The 22535-nt window shown below is 37.9% G+C and overlaps 1 protein-coding gene and 2 long non-coding RNA genes across 3 annotated transcripts; 2 read left to right on the top strand and 1 right to left on the bottom strand.

The window, feature by feature from the left end:
* The first annotated feature begins 482 nt into the window (after positions 1-482).
* LOC148652250 (uncharacterized) lies at positions 483-1373 on the top strand. The gene is made up of 2 exons (XR_015925265.1): positions 483-562; positions 1007-1373. It is a non-coding gene; the product is annotated as an uncharacterized LOC148652250 (long non-coding RNA).
* Positions 1374-5544: 4171 nt separating this feature from the next.
* On the bottom strand, positions 5545-8304 carry LOC148652249 (uncharacterized). Its single transcript, XR_015925033.1, has 4 exons — positions 8182-8304; positions 7840-7935; positions 6913-7085; positions 5545-6182 (listed from the first exon to the last, which is right to left on the bottom strand). It is a non-coding gene; the product is annotated as an uncharacterized LOC148652249 (long non-coding RNA).
* Positions 8305-14471: 6167 nt separating this feature from the next.
* On the top strand, positions 14472-18796 carry LOC148652248 (fibrous sheath-interacting protein 2-like). The gene is made up of 6 exons (XM_088597606.1): positions 14472-14585; positions 15179-15340; positions 15698-15787; positions 17233-17372; positions 17709-17796; positions 18674-18796. The coding sequence occupies exons 1-6, from the start codon at positions 14472-14474 to the stop codon at positions 18794-18796; spliced, it is 717 nt and encodes a 238-aa protein (XP_088453732.1).
* The last annotated feature ends 3739 nt before the right edge of the window (positions 18797-22535 follow it).

Genomic DNA, 22535 nt, shown 5'->3' with positions numbered 1-22535 from the left:
ACTCTGTCTGCATTACCTTTGGAATACATCTTTCCTGTGAATTTCAATTTCTATGCTGCCCAAGAATGCATTGATCTAATTTGGTGCATTATATTATGCATTATATGCACCAAATAATGATACATGTTCTTCCAACAGTCCTGTTTGTTGTGGTAATTTACAGGCAATGATTGGCAATCCACCCTGAAGCTATTTCTATGTATTATTTCGCTTATATATTAGATATAAGCAGTTAGTCCGTTACAGTCAGTGCTAATTAGTGCTTATTTTCACAGATAGAAGCATAAACATCTTAAGTTGTAAACTATGGCTCAGATTAAGTGAAAGCATTATGTTTGAGACTTGGTGGTCCTAAATTTGTTGTAATCTGCACTCAGTGGTGCACAAAATCACTAGACGTAGTTTTAACTAACATTTAAAATTGACATCCCTTAATGTGACCTTTACCGTTGCTGGCGCAACGTTTTATTTCCACTTCTACCAGCAGGTGGCAGTAGCCATAACAGACAGGAGTGAGATCTGCAGATACCAACTGCAAGGATTCATTGTACCAAGGCAACAGGTATTTCTTTTTTCTGTGTTGTTGTTGTTGTGTGTTCCTTGTGGATACCTATATTTTTGCTCCTTTATCTACATTTATAGTGATGCTATCCTTTTTGTAATTGTGAGTAGCTATCGGAGTAATTCTGCATTTTTGACGAGCTGACTTTTTTGTCCGTAGTTGCATTGTTTACACGTTTAGGAGTCCCAAAAAAGGAATTATTAGTCTTTGGGCATAATGTAAACGTTCTTTCCTGTGTGCTGACCTCAAACTGCGCCTCTTCAGAAGTTTTATCTGTACAGCTGATGATTTCCTGCGGTCTCTGTACCGTCCATCTCTATTTTTGGAATACGTGTGTGTGGTATTAGTTGAAATGTACAGCTCCAGCATTCAGGTCTAAGCACTAGTGTTAAAAGTCCTTAGAAATAGGGTTTCATTCTTCCTTTTCTTTTCTCCTTTCTTCAGCCTGGACAACGGCTTCCACGTTTTCTCGCAGAGCTGCACACTATGGAACATCCTGTGGTCTACATCGTCGTTGGGAAACACAATTCCGGGATGTTTTAGGACGTTTATGCACTGGTCACACCTGCACTTTACATGAAATCTGTGTTTTTATTTATGTTTTGCATGTATTGCTGCTCGATTTCGTTACGTTTTCTGTGACAATGGAATCTATTTGCACACTTCTGTGTTAATTGTTCTTTCACAAATGACGGACTGATGACTTTGCAAGCTTTTCATTTTGCTTGCCTTTTGGAAGTTTCTATCTGTGATACATCGAGAAAGACCTTTATTTTTTAACATAAACCAGGAATCTTGTATGCCTACTAAATTCTGTCTCTAATAATTTCTTCCAACGACAGATTCGTTTACAGTGGTTTTCAGGTTTACTGTGTGCAGATAGGTAATGCTCTCCGCCTTCTTTCAGCGTTTATTAAACTTCTCATGTTCATGTACTGTAACATTGTGTTTTACTCACAAGGCGTTGAAAGGCCTTTAATTCATTGTCATACCTTTGTTTTATTTTTCTTCAGACAATATGAGTTTATGCAGGATACAGGAGTATTACCCTTCGTGATGTGAATAATGTTGGTGTGCGTGGAGCCTGTTAACCATGCCTGTTGCAATTCTAAATCCTCTAAAGCTCAGAAAAATTAAGACTTCCCAAAAAGATATGCTCCTTTTCATTTGTTTTGTATGTTATGACAGTTTATTAATGCCACTAACCTGCAGGTTTGCAGGAATCCTTTATTTTGTATTTAGTTTCAGTATAATTTAGTTTCAGGCTTTATCCTTTGTGGTGTGTTTAATTTTCTCCTCTGGCTCCTCTTCTTCTTGCCATATTTTACCTATGTAATTTTGCTGACCTTGCCTCTGCTAATTAAATGGCAACCATCTTCAGCATTCTCTCATACAACTGTTGGTCAGGCTTGTATTTTAGAGGTGCTGACATTCAAATTCAAAGTAACAGGGAAATGTTAATTCCATCAAGAAAGGTAAAGAAAAGAAACACAAGGTTTCAGCTGTGGAGCCTTCTTAAGATGTGAGGGAGAGAGGGAAAGTAGCAGATAAATGAGGCGCAGGAGAAAACAAGACAGAGTAGGCACAAAGGGGTAGACAGCTGAGGGAAAATGAGCACAAAGCAGGTGAAAAACAGTGTCCAAACTCAGGTATAACAAGAGGAGATGTGTGGAAAGCCAAAATCTGCAAATGAATAATTTTGGTTTTGGGTATCTTTCTGCAATAGAAGTTCTAAAACATAAAACTGAAAGATTGTGTCTTTGATACTCACAGCTCTGACATGTTCCTTAAATGTATTAAAATTCAGACTCTTATTGAAATAACCTATGGATTACAGTATTGCCAAAGCATTAATATTTAACTAAACATCGACAAATCTAGTACAATAAATCTACTAAACTAAACTATTTGGAGGTTTATTGCCCAGTAGGATTGATAGCTGTTCTGATTTTGGGGAAGTACTGTATGTTTCTCTACCAGTGTAGCAGCACGTTTCTCTCCATCTCTGCTTCTCTCTGCCAGCAGTGGGAGCACTAAACATCTTCTTGCACTACGGCTACAATTAACCATTTTATTGCATCTCAATACACAATACAAGAAAAGTCAACCATGCAGGACTCAGACAGGGTGCATGGCTCCATTTAGCATGTTGTGGAAGGAATATTACTGAATGAAAATCCATTGTTTTGCCTCATAATTCATTCATAATATAGACAAAAGCAGGCTATTTCTGGTTAACCTTACCAGATTTTACAGTACAATAAGGGTTTTTCCTTAACTTTTGCATCATACTTTGTAAATGCATAATTATCTCATCTGATTGGTACTGTACACATGTGTACAAATTATTAATTTTATTAGCCTGTTTAAAGTTAAAAAAAAGTTATGAAACTAATTTTTACAGAGAATGATGACAATGTTATGTATTTTTATTTAATCTTTTATATCAAGCCACAAAAATGTCATTTGTTTTAAGGCAATAAATGCCTTAGAAAGACAGTTATATGTTTTTAAATGTTTTTACAAATTCTTTGCACAGTATGTAAAATAAACTTTCAGATGATACTTCAAAGTTGTTCTTTTCTATTTCTCTGTGCATATCCTGCTTCTATATGTGATTATATCTAATTTCTTTGTAGCCTGAGGGATGTTACATTTACCAAAAGGATTTTTGACACTTAATAAAAATGGAAACATATTATATACACCATATTGATCTACATTTTTGAAAACCTACACCTATATTGAGCAGTAGTGCTTCATAAAATATTGAGTTCCAACATTTAAACATTGGACTCCTTTAAGCGATACACGTAAAAATGAAATATTCCAAAAAGCTGAAAGGTTTAACTACTAAAATAGAATTGTCCAATATGCACATCATAGTATTAATATTCAAATATTTTTTCCACGCTGAAAACATCCAGCATCTACACTCATTTTTTGTATCAAGACTGATTTTGCTGGACATTGCAGTTAAATACAAGCAAAGTTAATATTGTGTGAAATCTAAGGTATAGTAACATAATGTTACTTTTTACTCCACTGTGTAATTTGAGCTTTAGAATTCTGAATCCTGCAGTTTTTAGATATTCTAAGTATTGCAGTATGGTTTTAGCTTCATGTGAATTTAATAGTACTGTACTATTTATTAATACAGCTTCTAACTACTAATTAATACAGCTTCTAAACAGCTTAAACAGCTTCCTTATTGGGTATTAATAGTTGAAAGCAAATTTACAAATATGACACAAAAAAATAGAATTCAGCAGAACTCAGCTAACCTGTGATTAAGACCTTGGGTTCTTCCAGGACAAGGGAAGACAACCACTCTATTTAGTCAGCTATTGCTGTGCTTTTATATTTGCTGAATATCAGTAGAAGGAAAGAACTCTTGTACTATTTGGATTATGGTCTGGGAAAAGCAGCAGTTTGAGACTCTAGGAAAACCAATCCAACGCTGTGAAAAGCCACAACCTTTTTAATCATACACAGTACCAGTGTAATTAAAAGCAGCACCAAATTGCCTCTTTCAAACTGCTTAATCCATCTAATTAAAATCTGCTTTGAATTTCTCTTGGTTTTAGTCTGCCATGTCTTATATTTTGTATACCTGTAATTACTGTTTTCATTATAGTAGGGTATTAACACTCTCCATAAAGAGGCAGCAGGTTGCAGTTGTTGATGTGGACTAAAGGAGTGCCGGTCAGATTGAGAGAACCTTCCTCGCTCACAGACATCACTCTTCATCTGTTCATCAAGGCAGTGTTCTTGCACAGACCTGAAGCTATGCGGGGTGGTGCCACTACTCCACTGAGCCCATCACAGTATCCATTCTGGTAGTGATGAGCCCAACTAAGCTTGTGAGAGTCCTGTAGCTACTATATATTCGGCCCAATTACAGAAATATGAACACTTTTAAAAGGTTGAGGTGCACAACTCTAGTCATCAGGAACCACAATGCAACAGATTTTCCAGGCATTCTTAAATCAACAGCTGGAGACCTTGCTGGAGCAGTTATTATCCAAATGTTGAATCCTGCATCATATTTTGAGATGTCTAAAGTCAGAGCATGTTTTGAAGTTAAGAAGGGAAGGGAGTTACACAGTACTAAGATGAAATAATACATCTTGCATACATTAAAATAATCCACTTTATTGAACTTTACCTCTTTTATATTTACAACACTTAGAACTGTGTCCATGACAGTATCTTCTTGAAGGTTAAAAGAAAAACAAGGCAGTGAAGCAGTGTAATAACCACAGTACGTAACGGAAAGGAAAATAAAAACATTTGAGCTTACGATATTTTACACGCTAGTAATATCTTTCAAGGAATCATTCAAATATATTGAGCACACAAAAATATTTCAGAGAATTTCACATCTGATGTTCTATTATTTGGTACATTAGCATGTTCTTGCGAATATCCTTACTGAAAAAGGCCACTTAGAAAAATGCACGTCTTTCAAGTTGAGGCCACAAAACTCATTTCATATTCTGAGGCCCTCTAATAAATATAACAGTTCAAAAAAGGCATATTCACACCAGGTCATTATCTTGTCACTACTATGCCCTAGTTTGAACAGCATATTTTTTGGTCCTGTGCACTTTGTCTTGAGCTTCACAGTTGCATGATGCTGCACAACGCCTAGCTCTATGTTCAGATAAAGGTTCTTGAGACACAAACTACATGAGCCCCCAGCAATCCCCACCCTCTTGGTGGGCAGAAGCTTACTTGCAACTGAAACTGTGAAAATGGGAAGGTAGTCAGAAACTGAGACAGCACTGCATGCTGCAACTGCTTGATATGAACAGAAAAATGAAGATGTGTAGAACAAGCGAAGTTCCAAGTCCTTTTCACTTTTCAATGATAACAAAGCCGCAAAAGAATGAACTGTTCTTGACCCACTGCATGTTGCTTTTGCACCCAAGAGCATCTATTAAGGCCTTGTCATGTACAAGCTTAAGAGGCCACACCACTTTTTTCTGTACATCATTCTGACTTTTAATAAAGTCTGTCTTGGGTCAAAAGAGAAAAAGAGGTAAAGCTCTTAAGGGCTGAGTGTTCTCTAGTGAACCGATTGCACTTCAACCCATATTATCACACCGCTTCAAAGCAGGATGACTGACAAACACACTGTGTTCAGTAACATTCCAGTTCTACAAGGCACAAGTCCCTGGGTAAGCCATGCCGATGTAGAATTTATGACAAAAATGTATAAAAAATCCTCTCTAACTATATTGAATTCAATAAATAGAGCTATTGCAATAGTGCCTTTGGACAATTTTTAAATATATTACAAAATGGTACTCTTAACACTCGTGTTGAATTTCCATTACCTTGCATCTCCATAAATAAATAAAAAATGGCAGAATGATGTATCTAGAAACCGCCTGAGAAGCAACAGCGGTCATACGTTGCTGTCTTGTAAGAGTGGCTCCTTGGCCTCCCCAGGTGCCTGGGGGCTGTGGGGGTGGCTGTGGGCTGACAGATGCTTCTTCCAGGTGCTGCTCCGCGGGGCCATGTTAGTGTGCTCAGGGATGAACAGCGCCACCAGCAGGGCGAGCAGCACAGCACATGCCCCAAACAGGAACGGAGGACCAGGGATTATTGAACTCTGCGTGGACAGAAATAAATCACAAAGGGACGGTAATTAAAAAGTGCAGAATGAAGCCCGCCAAACCCAGGATTTTTAGGGGTATTATATATCTTAATCTTGAGACATTCAATGTGCTATGTGAAATGAAATATCCCCTGAAGACGTCTCAGCAGCTGAAATGTTGGATTTACCCCTGTTTTTCAGGCTGGGATTAACCAATACATGTCTCCTTGCAGCTAACACATACCAACGCAGCTACTCACTTGACCACAGTTTAGGTAAGACTGCACAGGGGGACCATGAGAGTGTGACCTGTACCCATACACTCCACAGACATCACATTTATAACTCCTGATACCAGCTATTAGGTGGCCAACATCAACTGCAAAAAAATGTTAGTGCCTCACTAAAAGTATCTGAAGATCAACAGCAAAATCTGCATCCAAGTGTGTTAACCTAACCATTCTTACAATGTACTGCAAGTCATGAAAGACTCCTCTGGGATACTGGCATGACAGGTAACATGTCCTGCGAAGAATGATATTCCCTTTTATAAGATAGAGACAAGTTCTATGGTTACATAGAAACTGAACATCAAAATCCTACCTGTCTGGTTTCATATTTGTTTCACCATATACCATTTTGACTACATTTCACATTCCAGAGCATAATTCTGAGAGACTGACACCCAAACCTAAAGATGACGAGTTTCAATGACAATTCCATGAAGCTGGACACTGTACGTTACCTGATGATTGTGTTGAGAGTGATGTGATGATTCAGACTCAGCTCCTAGGCCACTGTTACTCACTGGGAGTTCATTAAGCTCCACATGGAATATGTAGAAAATTAACCCGTACAGCGCCGGTCCCAGGCCATTACACAGCCCTCGAATCCCAGTGATCATCCCCTGAACCACACCTATAAGAGAACGAGACCGTCAGCCTTCCACACACCATTCACAAGAAGACTTAGGTAAGCAGAAATCTAGCAGGATCACATGAAGATACGTACAGGACAAACATGTAGGGTACATTTTAGTTTATTTTAAAAAGTCTTAACCCCCAATGCTGGCATTTAGCACAGGACAAGACATGGAACAGCCCCCTGACTAAAACTGCACCTAACCTCACTGACTGACTGCAAACATGTTGTGCTTCTCTTCACTGTCTCGCCAGTTCTAATGAGCAGGGAGAGCTAAGAACGCACAAGCACAGCACAAACATTAGATTAGCTAGTGCAACGATCAAGACAAGATCTTCTGCTCCAGCTCTCAAGGCCAAAAAGATTTCTGGGTTTTAGATCCCTAAAACTCCTAGTTACTGTATTAACAACTAATTACTAGCTTAAGCTAATTTAATTAGTTTCACAGGCCAATCTTTTGACAATCAAGAAACATACTGGATGCCCTCTAATCTAGCCATTACACTTAAGACTACTGAGCTCTCTCTTAGTGGATGGAGCATTGGATATTTATGAGCTTTTCAAACAGAACTGTCAAACCAAATGGGTGAAAGAATAGATCTGTCTGACTTCACGACAAAGCTTTGTGGCATAACAGAGAAGTTGCAAGATTACAAGTACAAGAAATACATAGTGCTTTCATTTTCAGATGGATGACAGAAACCAACAGCTGAGTTTCTGTACAAAGCGACTTTTTTCTTGCCCTGGGTACCTTGCTGGTCTGCTTCAGCTGTCCTGGATACAAGAGCACTGACTGCTGGGAAGGTATAGCTGCATAGCTGCAACTGCACCAGCAGCCCACATCATCCTGAGGAGAAACCAAGAAGGAAAACTAGTATCAAACTAGAAATATGCATAAAACAGCGACTGTATTTCAGGTTTATAAGATTAAATGTTTGGTTTAATAGTGACAGTACCTGCTTAATAATTTTAAATAACTCAGAATAGGACTGATATTAAAGGTTCACAAATTATGTTTGATGATCTGTGACCTACAGTGTCTGTTAGGAAAAGCTCCTGGGTTTTCTACTCCTACAGAATACAAGGCACATACCAGGGTTCTGATCCAAAGCCGTACCAAGCAAGTTGCAGAATCTGGAAGCCAAGGCCAAGTAAAATAGTGTTCTTGTTCCCAATGGACCGCATCAGTAAACTCAAGACTACAGTCTGTGAAGAGAAAGAGGCAAGAAATCAATACTTTTTTACCTTGTTGAGCCACATGTTTGCAGAGAAAACCTCATGTTTTACCTGTGTTTCAGTGTTACTGCTCTGTGAGGAATGCTAAACTGAAGCCATGATTTCATTAAAGGGAACCTCTTATTGCATCCACCCCTGAGAGGGGGGAGAAATACACATTCACTTGTTCTCAGTTTCAGTTTGACGTTTTGGTAGCTACTGTAGTGCACTTCCTGTTTTTGGTTGGGTAGAAAGTGTGCCTGGGACAGATTCTAACATGGAACCTGTGACACTGTTCCATTTCAGATCTCTATTCAGGTTTGCTGGTTAACTATTTAGGAGACGACTTCTTTGCCAAAAGCTGGGGGAAGCTTCATCAGCCTCTGCCGTCAAATTGCTCTGTGGTGCACAAGGTGTACAACGTGAAGACTATGCAGCTGCCAGAGGCCAGGCCTTTCAGCATCATGGTGGAGCACTCCAAGTGGTGTGTGACGAAGGGTGGGGGTCAGCACTGGACCTGCATCGCGGACACGAACCGAGAGATCGGTCAAACGAGAAGAGGAGGCGGGGCTGTGTGCACAAGCAGGCCTGGAGTGTGGAAGGCCTTCCTCGCGGTAGTTGACACATTTGAGGACTGCCAGTAACACGTGGCTGGCACAAATAGACAAAGGGCTGTTTTTCAAAAGATACTGCATAGTTTTTCCTAGTCAAAGCAAATGGTGGTAAGTAATATGTAAGAAAACTCTGCAGTTGCTCAAGTAGTTAGTGCGTCAACACGCATAGGCTGCAGAGGAACAAGTAAAGGTTTATTCCATGCTGAAAAGAGAAGAAAAGAAACTCAATGTTTCAGCTGTAGAGTCTTCTTCAGGTGTCAGTTCTTGTTTCTTTTCTTCTCTTTTCAGCATGGAATAAACCTTTACTTTTTCTTAAACTATTCAGTACTGACCTTAATAGCAAAAGTGAAATGTATTTAGAAAGGATATTTATCATGAGAAAGTCATGCATCTAAAAAAACATTTTTTAAATGAAGTACTGAATATATGACCCTCACTGTTGCTTAAGATCCAAAAGTCAGGAAACAACTTTGAACCTATACAGTCAAAGCCTAAAGTGGAGGGGGGGAAAAAAGTCAAATTATTTTTGCTGAGGCGATATACAATTATTTCAAATCATAAAAGTACATTCTGTTTGTGTTTCTTTAAAGGCTTGTTTGTAATAAAAGTGCTGGATCTGACCTGCCTTCAATTATTCCTGTGGCCCCATTAGGCAGTTCGTATCAAGCACATTATATTGATACTAGTATTCCTGTTCGGCACATATCTGCGACTTCTGTTTCTGTGGATGCGGCTAAAGGGTTTGTTTATCAGGAGTAATGACATCGCGCAGTTTAATAATGGAATGGTTATGCTGTATTTTGATTTTATGACTCAAATCCGACTCCTTGGAGTTAACAGTATACACCCATGGATAGGTATATCCAACTACACGTGTGTATTAGCTTTCAACGCTACACTTTTCTCAAAATATGGCAAATCCAAGTGATCTCCAGTGTCTTTTAAACATAATCATTCAGTTTGTTTTCACAGCAGTTTTGTAATAAATTAATAGTGTAATGCTGACAGCACTTTACACAGAAACCACGCAATGGATGAATATTAAATATATATTTTTACTAGCTAAATCAATAACACCACAGACTACGTATTCCAAAACACAAGACAACCTATGCTTTTCAGAACAGGTGGTTAAGGTTAAATAAAAACAATCACCACATCTTCATATACAGTACAGTTACTACATTATTGATCAACTTGAAGCATTGGATTTTATGACTGTTTACTCTGTGGAGCTGTCCACTTTGACTGGCTTTGTAATAGGCCTGTACAGTTTAAAAGAGAGAGTTTATGGTCACATTTCTATAAAGAATAAGGTTACAGTGCCATGCTGGTGTTTCGATCTGGTAAGAATATCTTAATTCTATTAAACCTTCCAGCATTCCTTAACGATTTACTGATTTTTAAGTCAAAGGCCATACGCCTAGCTGAAGTTAAAAAATATCTGAGGAACTTAAACCATTATCAAGATGGCACTTGAAAAAATAGGAATGTCTCTAATGTTGGGTAGTATTGAGTTTCCCCTTGAAGTCTTGATTTTCTGACCTGCTCAATGCCTATGACCTCACAGTGATGTCACTCACAGTCGTGTTCTTCTCCAGTGGGTTATCTCTCTTTTATAAGCTCAAAGCATGTCAAGAGGGGAAAGACTCTCTCTCATGAGTATGTCAGAGGAGTTTGTGCACATTTCCTCATCCTGTTTCAATTGTGTCATTTTAACCTTTGCTAATCCGATAGGTAAATATTAACGCACATATAAGCCGTGCCCGGGAATGTAGACAGTGGAAACTGAAAAATGAACTTTTCATGGCACAATTTACCAATTTAGACTATTTTAGACAATAGTCTAGTTTTTATATAAATAAAGGTAAATGTAAAGGTGCTTTTTTTTCCTGCACGAAACTGTCTTTCATAATGTAATATTATGCTGTGGATTAAAAACAAAAGATTCTTTAAGTATAAGTTGTTATAATTAAATGCCATTGTATGCTATATTCGTTTATAGCAGTGCAGATGGGTAGCTGTGTCAGCATGCGTAGTCTGTAAAGGAACAATAGGTTTATCCCATGCTGAAAAGAGAACCGAGAAAACACAAAGTTTCGGCTGTGAAGCCTTCTTCAGGTGTGTCTCACAGACCTTAAGAAGGCTTCACAGTCGAAACATCATATTAGTTTATAGCTGTATATTTAATTTGTAAAAAGACGTTTTTGAGCAAAAAATATGTATTTCTAATATCACACTTAAAGAGGGAGTAGAAACTCCATTGAAACAGATGCCCACAGCCACAATTTAACGGCAGCTGATTGTCAGAGCCACCTGAGAAGTGACAGAGAAAAGCCTAATTTCGCAGGGAAATGGTTGTTCTCTTGAAAGATTCAATTGAATATATGGAATTAATATTCTGTTTGAATGTATCTCATGAATGCTGTTAAATGATAGTACCTACACAGTACTAACTACATGCTTCAAGACTAACATTGAGCAAATTAAATTCTAGAGGCTAAATACTGTATGCAGTACAGTGGGAAATATTGAATTGTTTTGGGAAATAAAAGACAAATTATATTTACAGTGACTACTGTTCAGGGGATAAAGTGAGCTCCTGAAGTGATTATCCAGAAATAACTAATTTATATACCATAAATATAGTGTATTCATATAAACGAGGATCTTAAATAACCAAGTATGAAATTTAAAGCACGGCATTGCTACCGTACAAATACCTTCAGCCAAACCGAAAACAACCAGAACACATCTCGAGACTGAGGAATTAAGAACCTCGTGAAATGGCCGTTCCGCTGTGACGTCATCCTACCGTCGCACCCAAAATGATGTCTGTACGTTTTCAATCCCTTTCTGCAGCTACCCAGCTACAGATACCAGCTTACCAATTTAACAGCTTCTTCCTGCATATTAGGTGTCGTTTTAGACATATCTAGAAAAGACACATACAGACACATCAACCGCCAAAAAGCAAGACTGGGCAGAGAGAGGGTGTTTTCATCCTTATTTCACCGGTGAAGCCCAACTGAAAGGAACTAGGAGACAGCAGAGTGCAAGAGTAGCATTATAAAACGCTTAAAAAAAAGGGTTTTATAAGACTATAAAACCTACTGTATATACAATATACTTCTATAGGAAATTAAGTCTGAAGGTGAACCGGACCCCTCGTCACATTACGAACACTACAAAAAGTAGTTATTTTTAGGATATTTTCTTCAGCAGCTCCACTTGCTTTCTATAACTAAGTTAGGAAATGGAAGGGCACATCGCAGTAGTCACTGAAAACTAGGTCTTGATATACAGAAAAAAGATATAGTTTTTAAATATAGTACAGTTGGAGATTTCCGTATGTACTGTGGCCACTGTCTTGTTATGTTGCTCTGTACAAATGACTAATCAGTCCGCGCTTTTAAAACAAGTGTTTATTACTTTGTATTATTATTATTATTATTATTATTATTATTATTTTTATAGGTGTAAATTATTAAAAGGCAAACCGTGTGTTATATTTTGGGGTCTCTAGGCTCCACTGGCAGAGCCAGACTGTTTGGGACGTGTGACCACACAGGTTTGATACCGTGAAGGCTTTGAGTTAGAATGGCGACATTCAAATTAAACATTAAATCGGACATCGCCTTTTTGTCTGGATTTTCTAATTAAAACCTAATTATAAATATATATAAAAAAACAAGTCCGTCCTGGGACGAATACTGTAGCTTCCCTGCTGCAGCTTTTAATGACGTCTTTACTTAACTTGTACACGCTGGATACGTCAGATAAGGCAACTGCTTTGCAGATCTGACGTTATAATAGACAACATTTTGGTTATACAGTGGTTTATGCTCAAGTCCGAATTATACAAAATAAAGTCTAAACGCTCACGAACACGACGGAATTGTTTTCTCAAAATAGATTAATTGATTAATGGATTAATGGAACGAGATCAGGGTTAAAATGGAGAGAAAGAAACCGGGATCTGGAGCTGTGAGTGTATTATCCATACTTTTAAATATTTGAACTTTTAGGTAGTGAATCGTAAAAAAATCAGCATTAGTTTAGCTTTAAAATGTAAGGTTTAGTAAAACAGTTAAAACGTACACCTCGTAGTAATATTTCTAATACTGTTTTAAATGCTCTAGAAGGTAAAATAAATGGAACGTGATTTTAAAAATTCCAGCTATGTGTTCTGTATTTTATGGGAATATACGTACTGTACTTTTCTTTTGTTGTCTTAAAATGTCTCGGGTGAGAATATGCCTTCCCAATCTAAAACTCTAAACAGACTTAGAGAATCAACTCGTTTGTGCAGAAGAAAAAAAAAAGAATGTTATGAACTGATTTAGCCCTCTGAACACCCTAGGGTAACTCTTCTTACCTATCTATAAAAAGATATGTCAGGAACCGTGGCCCTTAAATGCAGGGACTGCTTTTAAAAGTTAGTTTTGTAGCTGATTATGCCACCTAGCAATTCTAAAGACCTTTTCCCCCAGCAACAAGTTCTTTTTATCTTCCAGAACCACTAGTGCATCCACAGACCAGAAGTCATCCTACATAATTTCCATTTGTATTACAGTACTTTGCAATTCCAGTATCTATTATAGCCTAATCCACAGAACAAATATTACAACTTATCCACCAGAGGTACTTACTTACTCACAGAACATATTGCAGACCAGCTCAAGAGCCCCATTTGACCCCAGTTACCAAAACCAGAGTTCCAAAGGAAAAGTCCAGCTGCAAATATTCTCCCAAACCCAGCCCCAGTTGGAGACCTGGTGTGCCTGCTTCTGTCATAGCAAAGAAACTCTGTGTAGTCTTAGGGATCCTCCTCAGTCCTGGCTGAGTCCGTTTTTTAATATGCCCCCCCCATTTGTCTCTGAGTCAATTTTTTGAGTAGAGAGGGGAGGAAGACAATGCCTTCCTCCCTTGCTCACTGTAGAGAGTCCCTGGTGTCCAAACCCTCTCCTGGGTGCTGTGGTACAAATTGGTTATTCCTTTTTCTTCTGTTTCTGTGTGCTCTGGCTCTGTCACTGGGGTTATTAAAGCCCCCCTACCTTTCTTGGGGGGGGGGGGGTTGATAGTTTTGGGTGTAAGCAGAGCTAACTTCTTGGGGCTCATTGATCAAATGGCTATATACAGATGGCCAGGTGTAAGATTGCTCTAGAACATTCTAGATTTTCTAGAATTGTTATGTTCTAGATCTACCTCCTCAGTCTGAGGCTCGGCTAGGCCAGTTTTGACATGCCATGTGTCTTCTCTGAACTGTGTGGTAATTAACAATGTTTGCAATAGCATCTTTATCAGTAGGAAGCCCCAGAACAAAGAAAGACACATATTACCACCCTCATTGAAGTCACTGGTCATTCTATACAAACTTCTATGCAAAGTCAACATTGTCCTTGATACCTGCTGTTGCCCCCACACCCATTTTATTTCACTCTGTGACAGATGAAATCATTTCTGCCATCAGCTCTGCTTGTTTTTTCTGGCGTTTTGGCTGTGGTTCTGTGAGGTACGATAGCTATGTTCTGTGTTTCAGGGCTGCTATACCATGCTGTATGCACTGCAGGGAGAGCAGAAGCTGTTGGAGAGACCCGTCGGCACTAAACTGCCGTTAATCCCAGGGTCTAAACCTCAGTTTTGCAGGACTGCTCTTTCGGAGAAAGTAAGTGTAACCTAAAATGAAAAGCATGAATACATTTATTCTTATTTAAATCCAAACATTTAAATTGTAAAAAATGACGTTTATTCATGGTTTTCTTTCTTTTTAAGGGTAAACCAACATGTAAAATTGTATAATATGAAATGATACCTGGGACACATTAACACATTTCTGTGTGTGTTAGTATAATGTGGTTGCTGTAATGATAAAACTGTAAGCAAACTGTCTTCCCTTGACATCTTTGTGCATATAACATCAGGAGTAAGGTTATATATTTTTCTAGACGCAGTATATTGATCACATTATTGAAATTCAGCTGTACTGTATGCCTTAAAGCTTATTGTGCTTACTGTCTTTTTGCAATGTAGTCATTTTTAGTTGGCTACAATGACTGAGAAATTGGAATTTGATTTTCAAGAACATAGAAAAAAATGATAACAGCGATTCTGGAGTAGTCTTCCAAGAAACTGGCGACAGCCTTCGGAGGGGGGAGAAAAAAAACATTCTCATTTTTATGTTCAGAAACATAGGGGGATACATATCTGTGTTTACCTATACATATCATGTTTTAATAAAATACTTACCTTCTATTTCAGCTGCACCAGCCATCTCCTGACTTCACTCTGACTGATCCCCACGGTTTCCTTTTGGATTCGAAGTACAACAGCCTCCATGACCCCCACCTGCGCACCTATTACCATCGCAAGGGCATGCAGGAGTCTCTGCAGAACAGAGGCTTAATCAATGAGCAGGAGAAAGTAAGGCTGTTTGGAGTTTGTGCAAAGAATGAGGCTTTTTTGGTATGGTGAAGGAGTGAGGTGTTGTCAAAAAAAATAGACCAGGTTCTAGCTCATTTAGCTGTAATAGTTTCCAGTAGCGTGATTTAACTCATGTCTGCACTCCAGCATAGATGTATTCGGTGGGCAGGCCTTTGGTTGTAATCAAAGCATGTAATAGTAGATGTAATCAAAGCAGGCCTATGGTTTGTGCTAAAGTCCTTATGCTCAATAAATATTCAAACACAGAGTACTTGACTGTGCTCTAGATTTGTAAAATAAAAATAAAAACATTTAACCTCCTAGACAGTACTTGAAACATGTTTTGTCTGTTTTCAGGTCCTCTGCTCTTTGAAAGAATACAATCAATATCATAACTACCTTAGCAATGTGAAGTTGCAGTATGACAAAAATTATGTGACTAAACAGGTAAGTGTGATGTTTTTAAACAACCGTCCATCTGATTCTGACTCTTCATCATAGACTTCTGCCTTTATCCAGCCCGCAATCAGTAACGTTTCTAGATGAAGGCTTCCATAAGATCTCTCCATTATGCACTTTTGAATATACTGCTGTCATCATGTCATCTTCAAGGAAGTCTCTACCTTGACTGTGTTTGTATTCTAAGGATCAATTTCAATGTTTTCTTTCAGTTTCTTCTCTAATTGCTATGAAGCTCATTTCTGTTTTAGTGTTTTGACGCTGATGATGTTGTTGCTTATGTTTGTCACTGCTCTAGCCTATTTTAGCTTCTTCTTGTTAGTTCAGCCATACTGTACATCTTTTCATGATACTTTGTGTTGTTTATAGCCCATATAGTCCTTTCTGCATGCAGGATATGGGTTTCATATCATAAGAAAAGTTATGAATGAGAGGAAGCTCTTAAGCCTGTTTGGTAATTACTTGTTAATTGGTCTGTGAGTCTCATCCAGCTGTTTCTTGAAAGAAGTCAGCGTTCAACAAGCAGACTTGACTGTGAGGATTTTGAATATTTGAAACAGGTCGCCTTGTATTCTTCTCTGTTCACGATAACAGAGTTAAAAAAAGATAGTTTTTTTATTCATTGAGGCTGGGCAATATATCTGGATGTTTTTCTTTGTGGTAAACCACTAATTGTACCACCCGAATCGGAGCATTCACTGCTTATCTGTACTGCGCTGTAGACTTTAATCCATTTTCAGTGCAAACAAATGTATTTTTCCAAACACATGTTAATACAGGCAGCTTTTGTGTGTAGTCCAAAACAGAATTTATAAGTCTTCTTTGCCAGACAAGGCTGAAAAACGACTTGAACTTCCATCCATCCCTTTCCATCCACGTCATCTAATCTAACCGCCTCATCTAAGGGCTGCAGGGAGCAGGGGCCTATCCCAGAAAGCAACGGGCTTAAGACGATATACACCCTTGACCAGAATTAAGTCCATTGCAAGACACACACAGACACAAATTCACTCTAGAACCAATTAGACACCTTTTTTTCTACCAGTATAGTATGGCTTTGGACTGTGGGAGCAAACCAGAGCAAACCGTGAAAAACCCATGTGAATATGGGGAGACCATACAAACTCCACACAGACAAATCACCTCAGGCTCAGAATAGAGCCCCTGGCCCCAGTGTTGCGAGATAACAAGGTTAACCACTGTATCCAAGATATACATCTTAAATTGAAATGTTTAGATCAACAAACTACAGTAGCTCAGCCTTCACTCTTATACATATGCAAACACATTCTATCGGTGTGAGTTCAAATTAAAAATCTAATGGAAAAAGTCAGTGTTGGTTTTGAAGTGCACACTCGGCTATAATAGTGCTTAGGAGAACCTTGCAATGAAGGGAGTGTGGCACTCTAGTAAAAGGCTGTGCTGGCTTTCAGAAAACAATAGTGAAGAAGTTCTTGGAGCTCCAGGAGCAGAACGAGATTCCCAGGGATATCAGCTTCACCGATGTGAGGGAATGGCTCCTTGAGGAAGGATCCAAGAATATTTCAGACCAGTTTATGGCTAACAGAGACAGGTAATAACATACAGAAGCTCCTCACTCTTTAACAGCAAGTTCCTGCCTTTTGGATTCCTGATTTGTTGTATTTGTATCACATTTTTTTTTGTTTCGCTGTAAATATGTGTAAATATTTTACTGTTATGTTTAAACATTAGATGTCAAGAATACAACTGTAAGTAAAGGTTTGCCTTAAGTTAATTAATTGTGCAAGCAAGTGGAAGTCTTGACTGAGTCAAAGTTTTCCGAAAGATGAACATTTGCTCTACGGAAATACCACATTCACAAATTCCTCTGCTGCTGTCTGACATTGCCTTGTGGATGAAGCTTTCTTTGCTGTTGTTGTTTATGAAGGCACCAGGCAGGAGCTCCGAAAACAGAGGAGATATGCAGTGGTGAAATACAGCGTTTGAGAGGTCTGCAGTACAGCAGACAGGATGAGGTATGAGAATACAGTTTGATTTATTTTGACCCAGGGCTGCTCCCGGTCATCACCTGGATGACAGATCTTTAATAGCTGGTTTCCTTCTGCATCTTAAACTGATTAGAGACATTTATATCAACTCTGGCAAGTGACCTTGTGACACCTCTGTAAATACAGCATGATTGGGGAGCAAGCAAAAGATAACAGGATCTCTAGCATAACTGTTTTAAAAGATGTTCTCTTTCTGACAAGTAATTAAGCATTTTATGTTGCAAAATGCGAATTAAAAAAATTCTCTCACCTTATACTTTATACGCCTCTTCCAGCCGAACAGATTTCTGCAGAGTGGATACCCTTAGTGAATCATGTTACTGTATCGTCACACTTAGACTTCAGACACTTTTTATATGCTTTTATGAATCTTACATTCCACACTGTAGCTTAACTCACTTTTAAAACACATAGTTTATTCACCCCTTTCATTGATTTATCAGCTTTCAAATCACCAGCATTATCAATATAAAGTATTTAGCCTCATCGGTTTTCTACATCAGTTTAATCATGTTTCTTGTTTTTTTTCACATTTTCACTGTACATTGCTGTATGGTATGTTATTTTCCCAGTTATTTTGTCTTTGGGCTTCCCAGACCACATTCAGCTGCTGAATGCTCCTAATATGCTGAAAAATGCCAAAAGGCCTCAATTGCTAGATTGTAAAAAGGGGAGAGATTCAGCTCCACATGATCTAACAGAATCCTCAATAATTAATGTACCACCTATAAGCAGGTGACATATATAAATATAAATGTCTAGTAGCGTAGCTGTTTTGTGCTCAACACAATCTAGCTTTCTGCTGTTTCTCATCTGCTTTGCCTTTTCACTGACGGCTCTACAGATGTGGAAAATCAGAGAAAGGGCTTTACATATGAGAATAGAGGAAGATGCCCGGAGGGAGGTGCGACAGGCCCAGCTGAAGAAACAGACCAGAGCTAGAAGGCACAAAAAGGTACTGGAGTAATGGATGTTTGGATTCATCCTCTTAAGGTGAACTTTTCTTCATGCAAATTCCGGACTTGACACTGACCTTGCAGGTATATTTTGTTGTATTTCCAAGATGACCACCTATAGGTTTAAATTAATAACCTAAACGAATACTTTTTGGATCCTCAGTGACCACAATGAGCATGGTATGTTGGCACCTCATTCAATTCATGGTTATAGCACTGCATCGCCAAAGCCCATGGTTTATCTCCAGCCTTGGGCACCTGCCTGTGGGGCATTTATTCTGCGTGTTGTGGATTTTAATTCCATGTAACATCCCAGAGACATGCTGCTTTGCATAATTGGCTGTTCTAAAGTATCCCTCAGGGGTATCTCCCCAAGAGGATCCAAGAGGGTGGTTGATGATCTCTCCTCTTCATTACCTAAGCATTAGAGGAGAGACATTGCTGCTTCAATCTCTTATACCCAGCCTGCAAGGTTCTGAACTACACACAGAGTCTTTCATCCAAGTAATGTTGGACCCAGCCTTTCTTCTTCTGAGCTCTGACCAGACCCAGCTTCCCAGCTTCAGGGTGCTGTAGATTGAGATGAGATCGGAGTCTCCTGTAGTTTTTACTTGAGCTGGAATTTCAGTGGTGCCCAACAGCTTCTGTCTGATACTAAATTAAAATGTGACCTTATGGACGGGAAGTTTTCTACTAGCAACATGTTGGGTTGCAAGCTAGTTCATTTGTCATTAAATACTAGAGTAATGGAAAAACATGTGCTTTTTAATACAAGATGTTCAACAATGAGATGGAACTTTTCATCTTTTGTTGAGAGGCTTTCCTTTTTCTTTAAAGAATAGCCACTTGTGAAAGGTTTTCTGTCATTCTCAGGCATTTGAATTATATGAAAGGAAGGTTGCTCTCCTGCAGCAAAAGCTAAATGAGAGTTTACAGGAAAGGAAGGATTTTGAGAGAGAAATGCAAGACAGTATTAAAAGGCAATATTTTAAAGAAGTACTTCAGTCTGGAAAATAGGGTAAGCTTCTAGATCCAATATTTTGCAGTGGTACAACTGAGATTTAGTTCACAATTTAATGTGTTTTAGTTTGTTGGCCAGAGGGAATGATGCAGGTTGACAACATATTGATCTAAACTATCTGAAAGGACTATTCAACTAAAAGGATGTTTTCTCTGTGGCACAGCTTCTACTGAGATCGTTAGCACGGAGAAAAGAGATGTTACCATTGCTAATGAGAAGAGTTCTAAAATCACCAAAGGTCAGTATTTTAATTTGTTTCTAGAAAAAATAAAGGTTTTGAAAAACGTTATGTTTTGACAAATTTTCCAATGCAGCTGCAGAGAAATTAAGTGGGTGCTGATATTGGATGAAAGATATTGTGAAAGACAATGGAACATATAATCCAAAAAATCAGTTTAATTAAATTCAGTTTTATTTGTATAGCTAATTCAGATAAAAACATGTCAATTGTTTTGTGTCATTTAATCAATATTAAATGATTAATGCACAAGTGTTGGGTTTTGAAAGCTTGGTAACATCTACTGTTAAGGTTGAGGAAGGTTCCAATTAAGTCTGGGGATCTCTGGGCAGCCATTGTGCCACAGTCTGGTGCAGTAAAATTGTTGTGAGCTAAGGTGTGAAAATTATTTAAATTATATGGGTAAACAGATAAATAAATCCTAATCAGCATCCTAATTTTATCTATGAATAAATACATGTTTTCTGCCTTTTTTGGATGTTAATTGGATTGATCACTTTTTTATGCATGCCATGAGAATTCTAATGCGGCAATAATTCTTTTCTCTTGGGTCAGTTCATATTTCACCTGACTCCACTGAAGAGGTGACTACTGATTCCAACTGGTTTCATGAAGTCCCTCTGATCAGTCAGCTGTCTGATGGGTAAGTCCTACATGCTGCAGTTGTGGTATGTTAAGCATCAGTGCGTACAGAAAGTTTTTATTTTAATCATTTTAGTATGGTGATGTGTAAATGTTTAAAGATTAACTGTTTTCTATTTTTAACTCACTTCCCCAGCTGCGTTCGTTAAATTGCTTTTTCTCTCTTTGCAAATGCATGAATCAGTCTGTTAACAGTACAGTACATGTGCACATTTTCGTGTTAGCTCATGTGCATTTTTCCAAATCCTAGATATAGTTTACCATAGACTGGCTTTGTTGTAATGACTAGAACATTGACTTTGAATATTGATATTGACAATGACTAGAGCAGCAGTCAAAATACACTAACTGAACCTTCGCAAAAATAAACTGTTGTATTGTACTTATGTATAACTCTGATCATACTGCATTACAACAATAATATATTAGTCATATTAAAACACATTTCTATCATAATAACTAACAATATGTTGTGGCACCAGTATAAAATGTGAAATTTAGCTGAAGTATTGACAGTGGGAGAAATGTCTGGTCGTGTTTGAATGGATGTTATGTTTCAATCAACAACCACCAGAGGGCAGTAACAACTAAGTAACACTAAGTCATCAAATGTGTTGAAAACGCATTTTGGGCTTTGTCCTGAATGATGCAGCAGCAACATACAGTTGTATGCAAAAGTTTGGGCACCTCTGGTCAAAGTGCATGTTTCACAGAATCTTTAAATTCTCTAAGGTCTAATTTCTAGGAAGTTAACAGGGTACAAACATAAACATGACATATTTCTGCACATTTCAATGAAGAATTACTATTTATTTTCTGAATTTAACTGTATTTGTTATGTGTCAATTATGCAGTACCCAGTATGAAACTGGTTAGATACATTGCGCCTGACCAAGTAGTTGTTGTTGAAAACACAATGATGTAAAATACCAGTGATCTTGCTTCACATAGGAACACAATTGTACCATACTCGCTAAAGTGTTATGGAACAGTTGCAGATTGAAGTTTAAGATTTATAATTTCCAATGTGCTATTTTGTTGCGGTGATTTTTATTTTATAAGCCTCTCATATTAAAGTTAAAAACCTAAGCAAGTTTTAGACATTCAGTAGGTAAATTGAAAAAGTACGAACACAATCGTGGTTAGGAGGCCATCTTTTTTACACAGGAATATGCTTTAAAATAGATTAATTGTTCTGCCACTAGAAAAGATGCCTATATATTTTTAATAAGTCATCATTTTTTAATATTGCAGAATAAAGTTAGTATTTTGTCCATGTAGTAGCAATGTCACACTAATTATTTTTTATCATAATGTTTTTTAATTAAAAATTTACAATAACAATAACAATAACAATTTATATGGACAGGTAAGGTACACTGCTTGTAATGTCTGAATGTAATGGATGCATTTTATTTTTCCAGATAGCTTCTTGAGGTTAAAATGCACAGTGTCATAACTAAAGAACAAATGTAAAGAAATATGTTAATTTGTTCCTTCAGTACAGTAAATCCTGAATTTTAGTCCTAGCTGTTGCTTAGTGGTTCCTTCCCTGACATGTTCAGATCAGCTCCCACTAGGTTTTGATTGAGAGAATATTAAGCTGTCCAGGTTCCAAGGGGGTGACTTCACTTTCTACCATAGACTCGATGCCAAAAGAACCCTTTGACACTGCCTCCTCTGGAATGAAACAGGGGTCTGCACACTTAATTATTTATAAATTAAGGGATCCACTTAAAATATGCAATACTGACCATTCTATTTCTTTGGTTAGACTGGTATTCTGTTGTTCTTGCTTCATTTATATATTAGAAATACTGTACTGTATATATTTTTCTATACATACAAC

The sequence above is a fragment of the Lepisosteus platostomus genome, chromosome 11 (assembly GCF_059453375.1).
Source record: "Lepisosteus platostomus isolate fLepPlt1 chromosome 11, fLepPlt1.hap1, whole genome shotgun sequence".
Taxonomy (NCBI): Eukaryota; Metazoa; Chordata; class Actinopteri; order Semionotiformes; family Lepisosteidae; genus Lepisosteus; species Lepisosteus platostomus.
This window is presented reverse-complemented; position numbering and strand designations above follow the sequence as displayed.

Excerpts from the sequence above, each read along its gene's own strand:
- LOC148652248 (XM_088597606.1), top strand. The coding sequence starts at position 14,472 with ATGCTGTATGCACTGCAGGGAGAGCAGAAGCTGTTGGAGAGACCCGTC. Across the intron at positions 14,586-15,178 it reads GGACTGCTCTTTCGGAGAAA|CTGCACCAGCCATCTCCTGA; the intron begins GTAAGTGTAACC and ends CTTCTATTTCAG. Across the intron at positions 17,797-18,673 it reads AGTACAGCAGACAGGATGAG|ATGTGGAAAATCAGAGAAAG; the intron begins GTATGAGAATAC and ends ACGGCTCTACAG.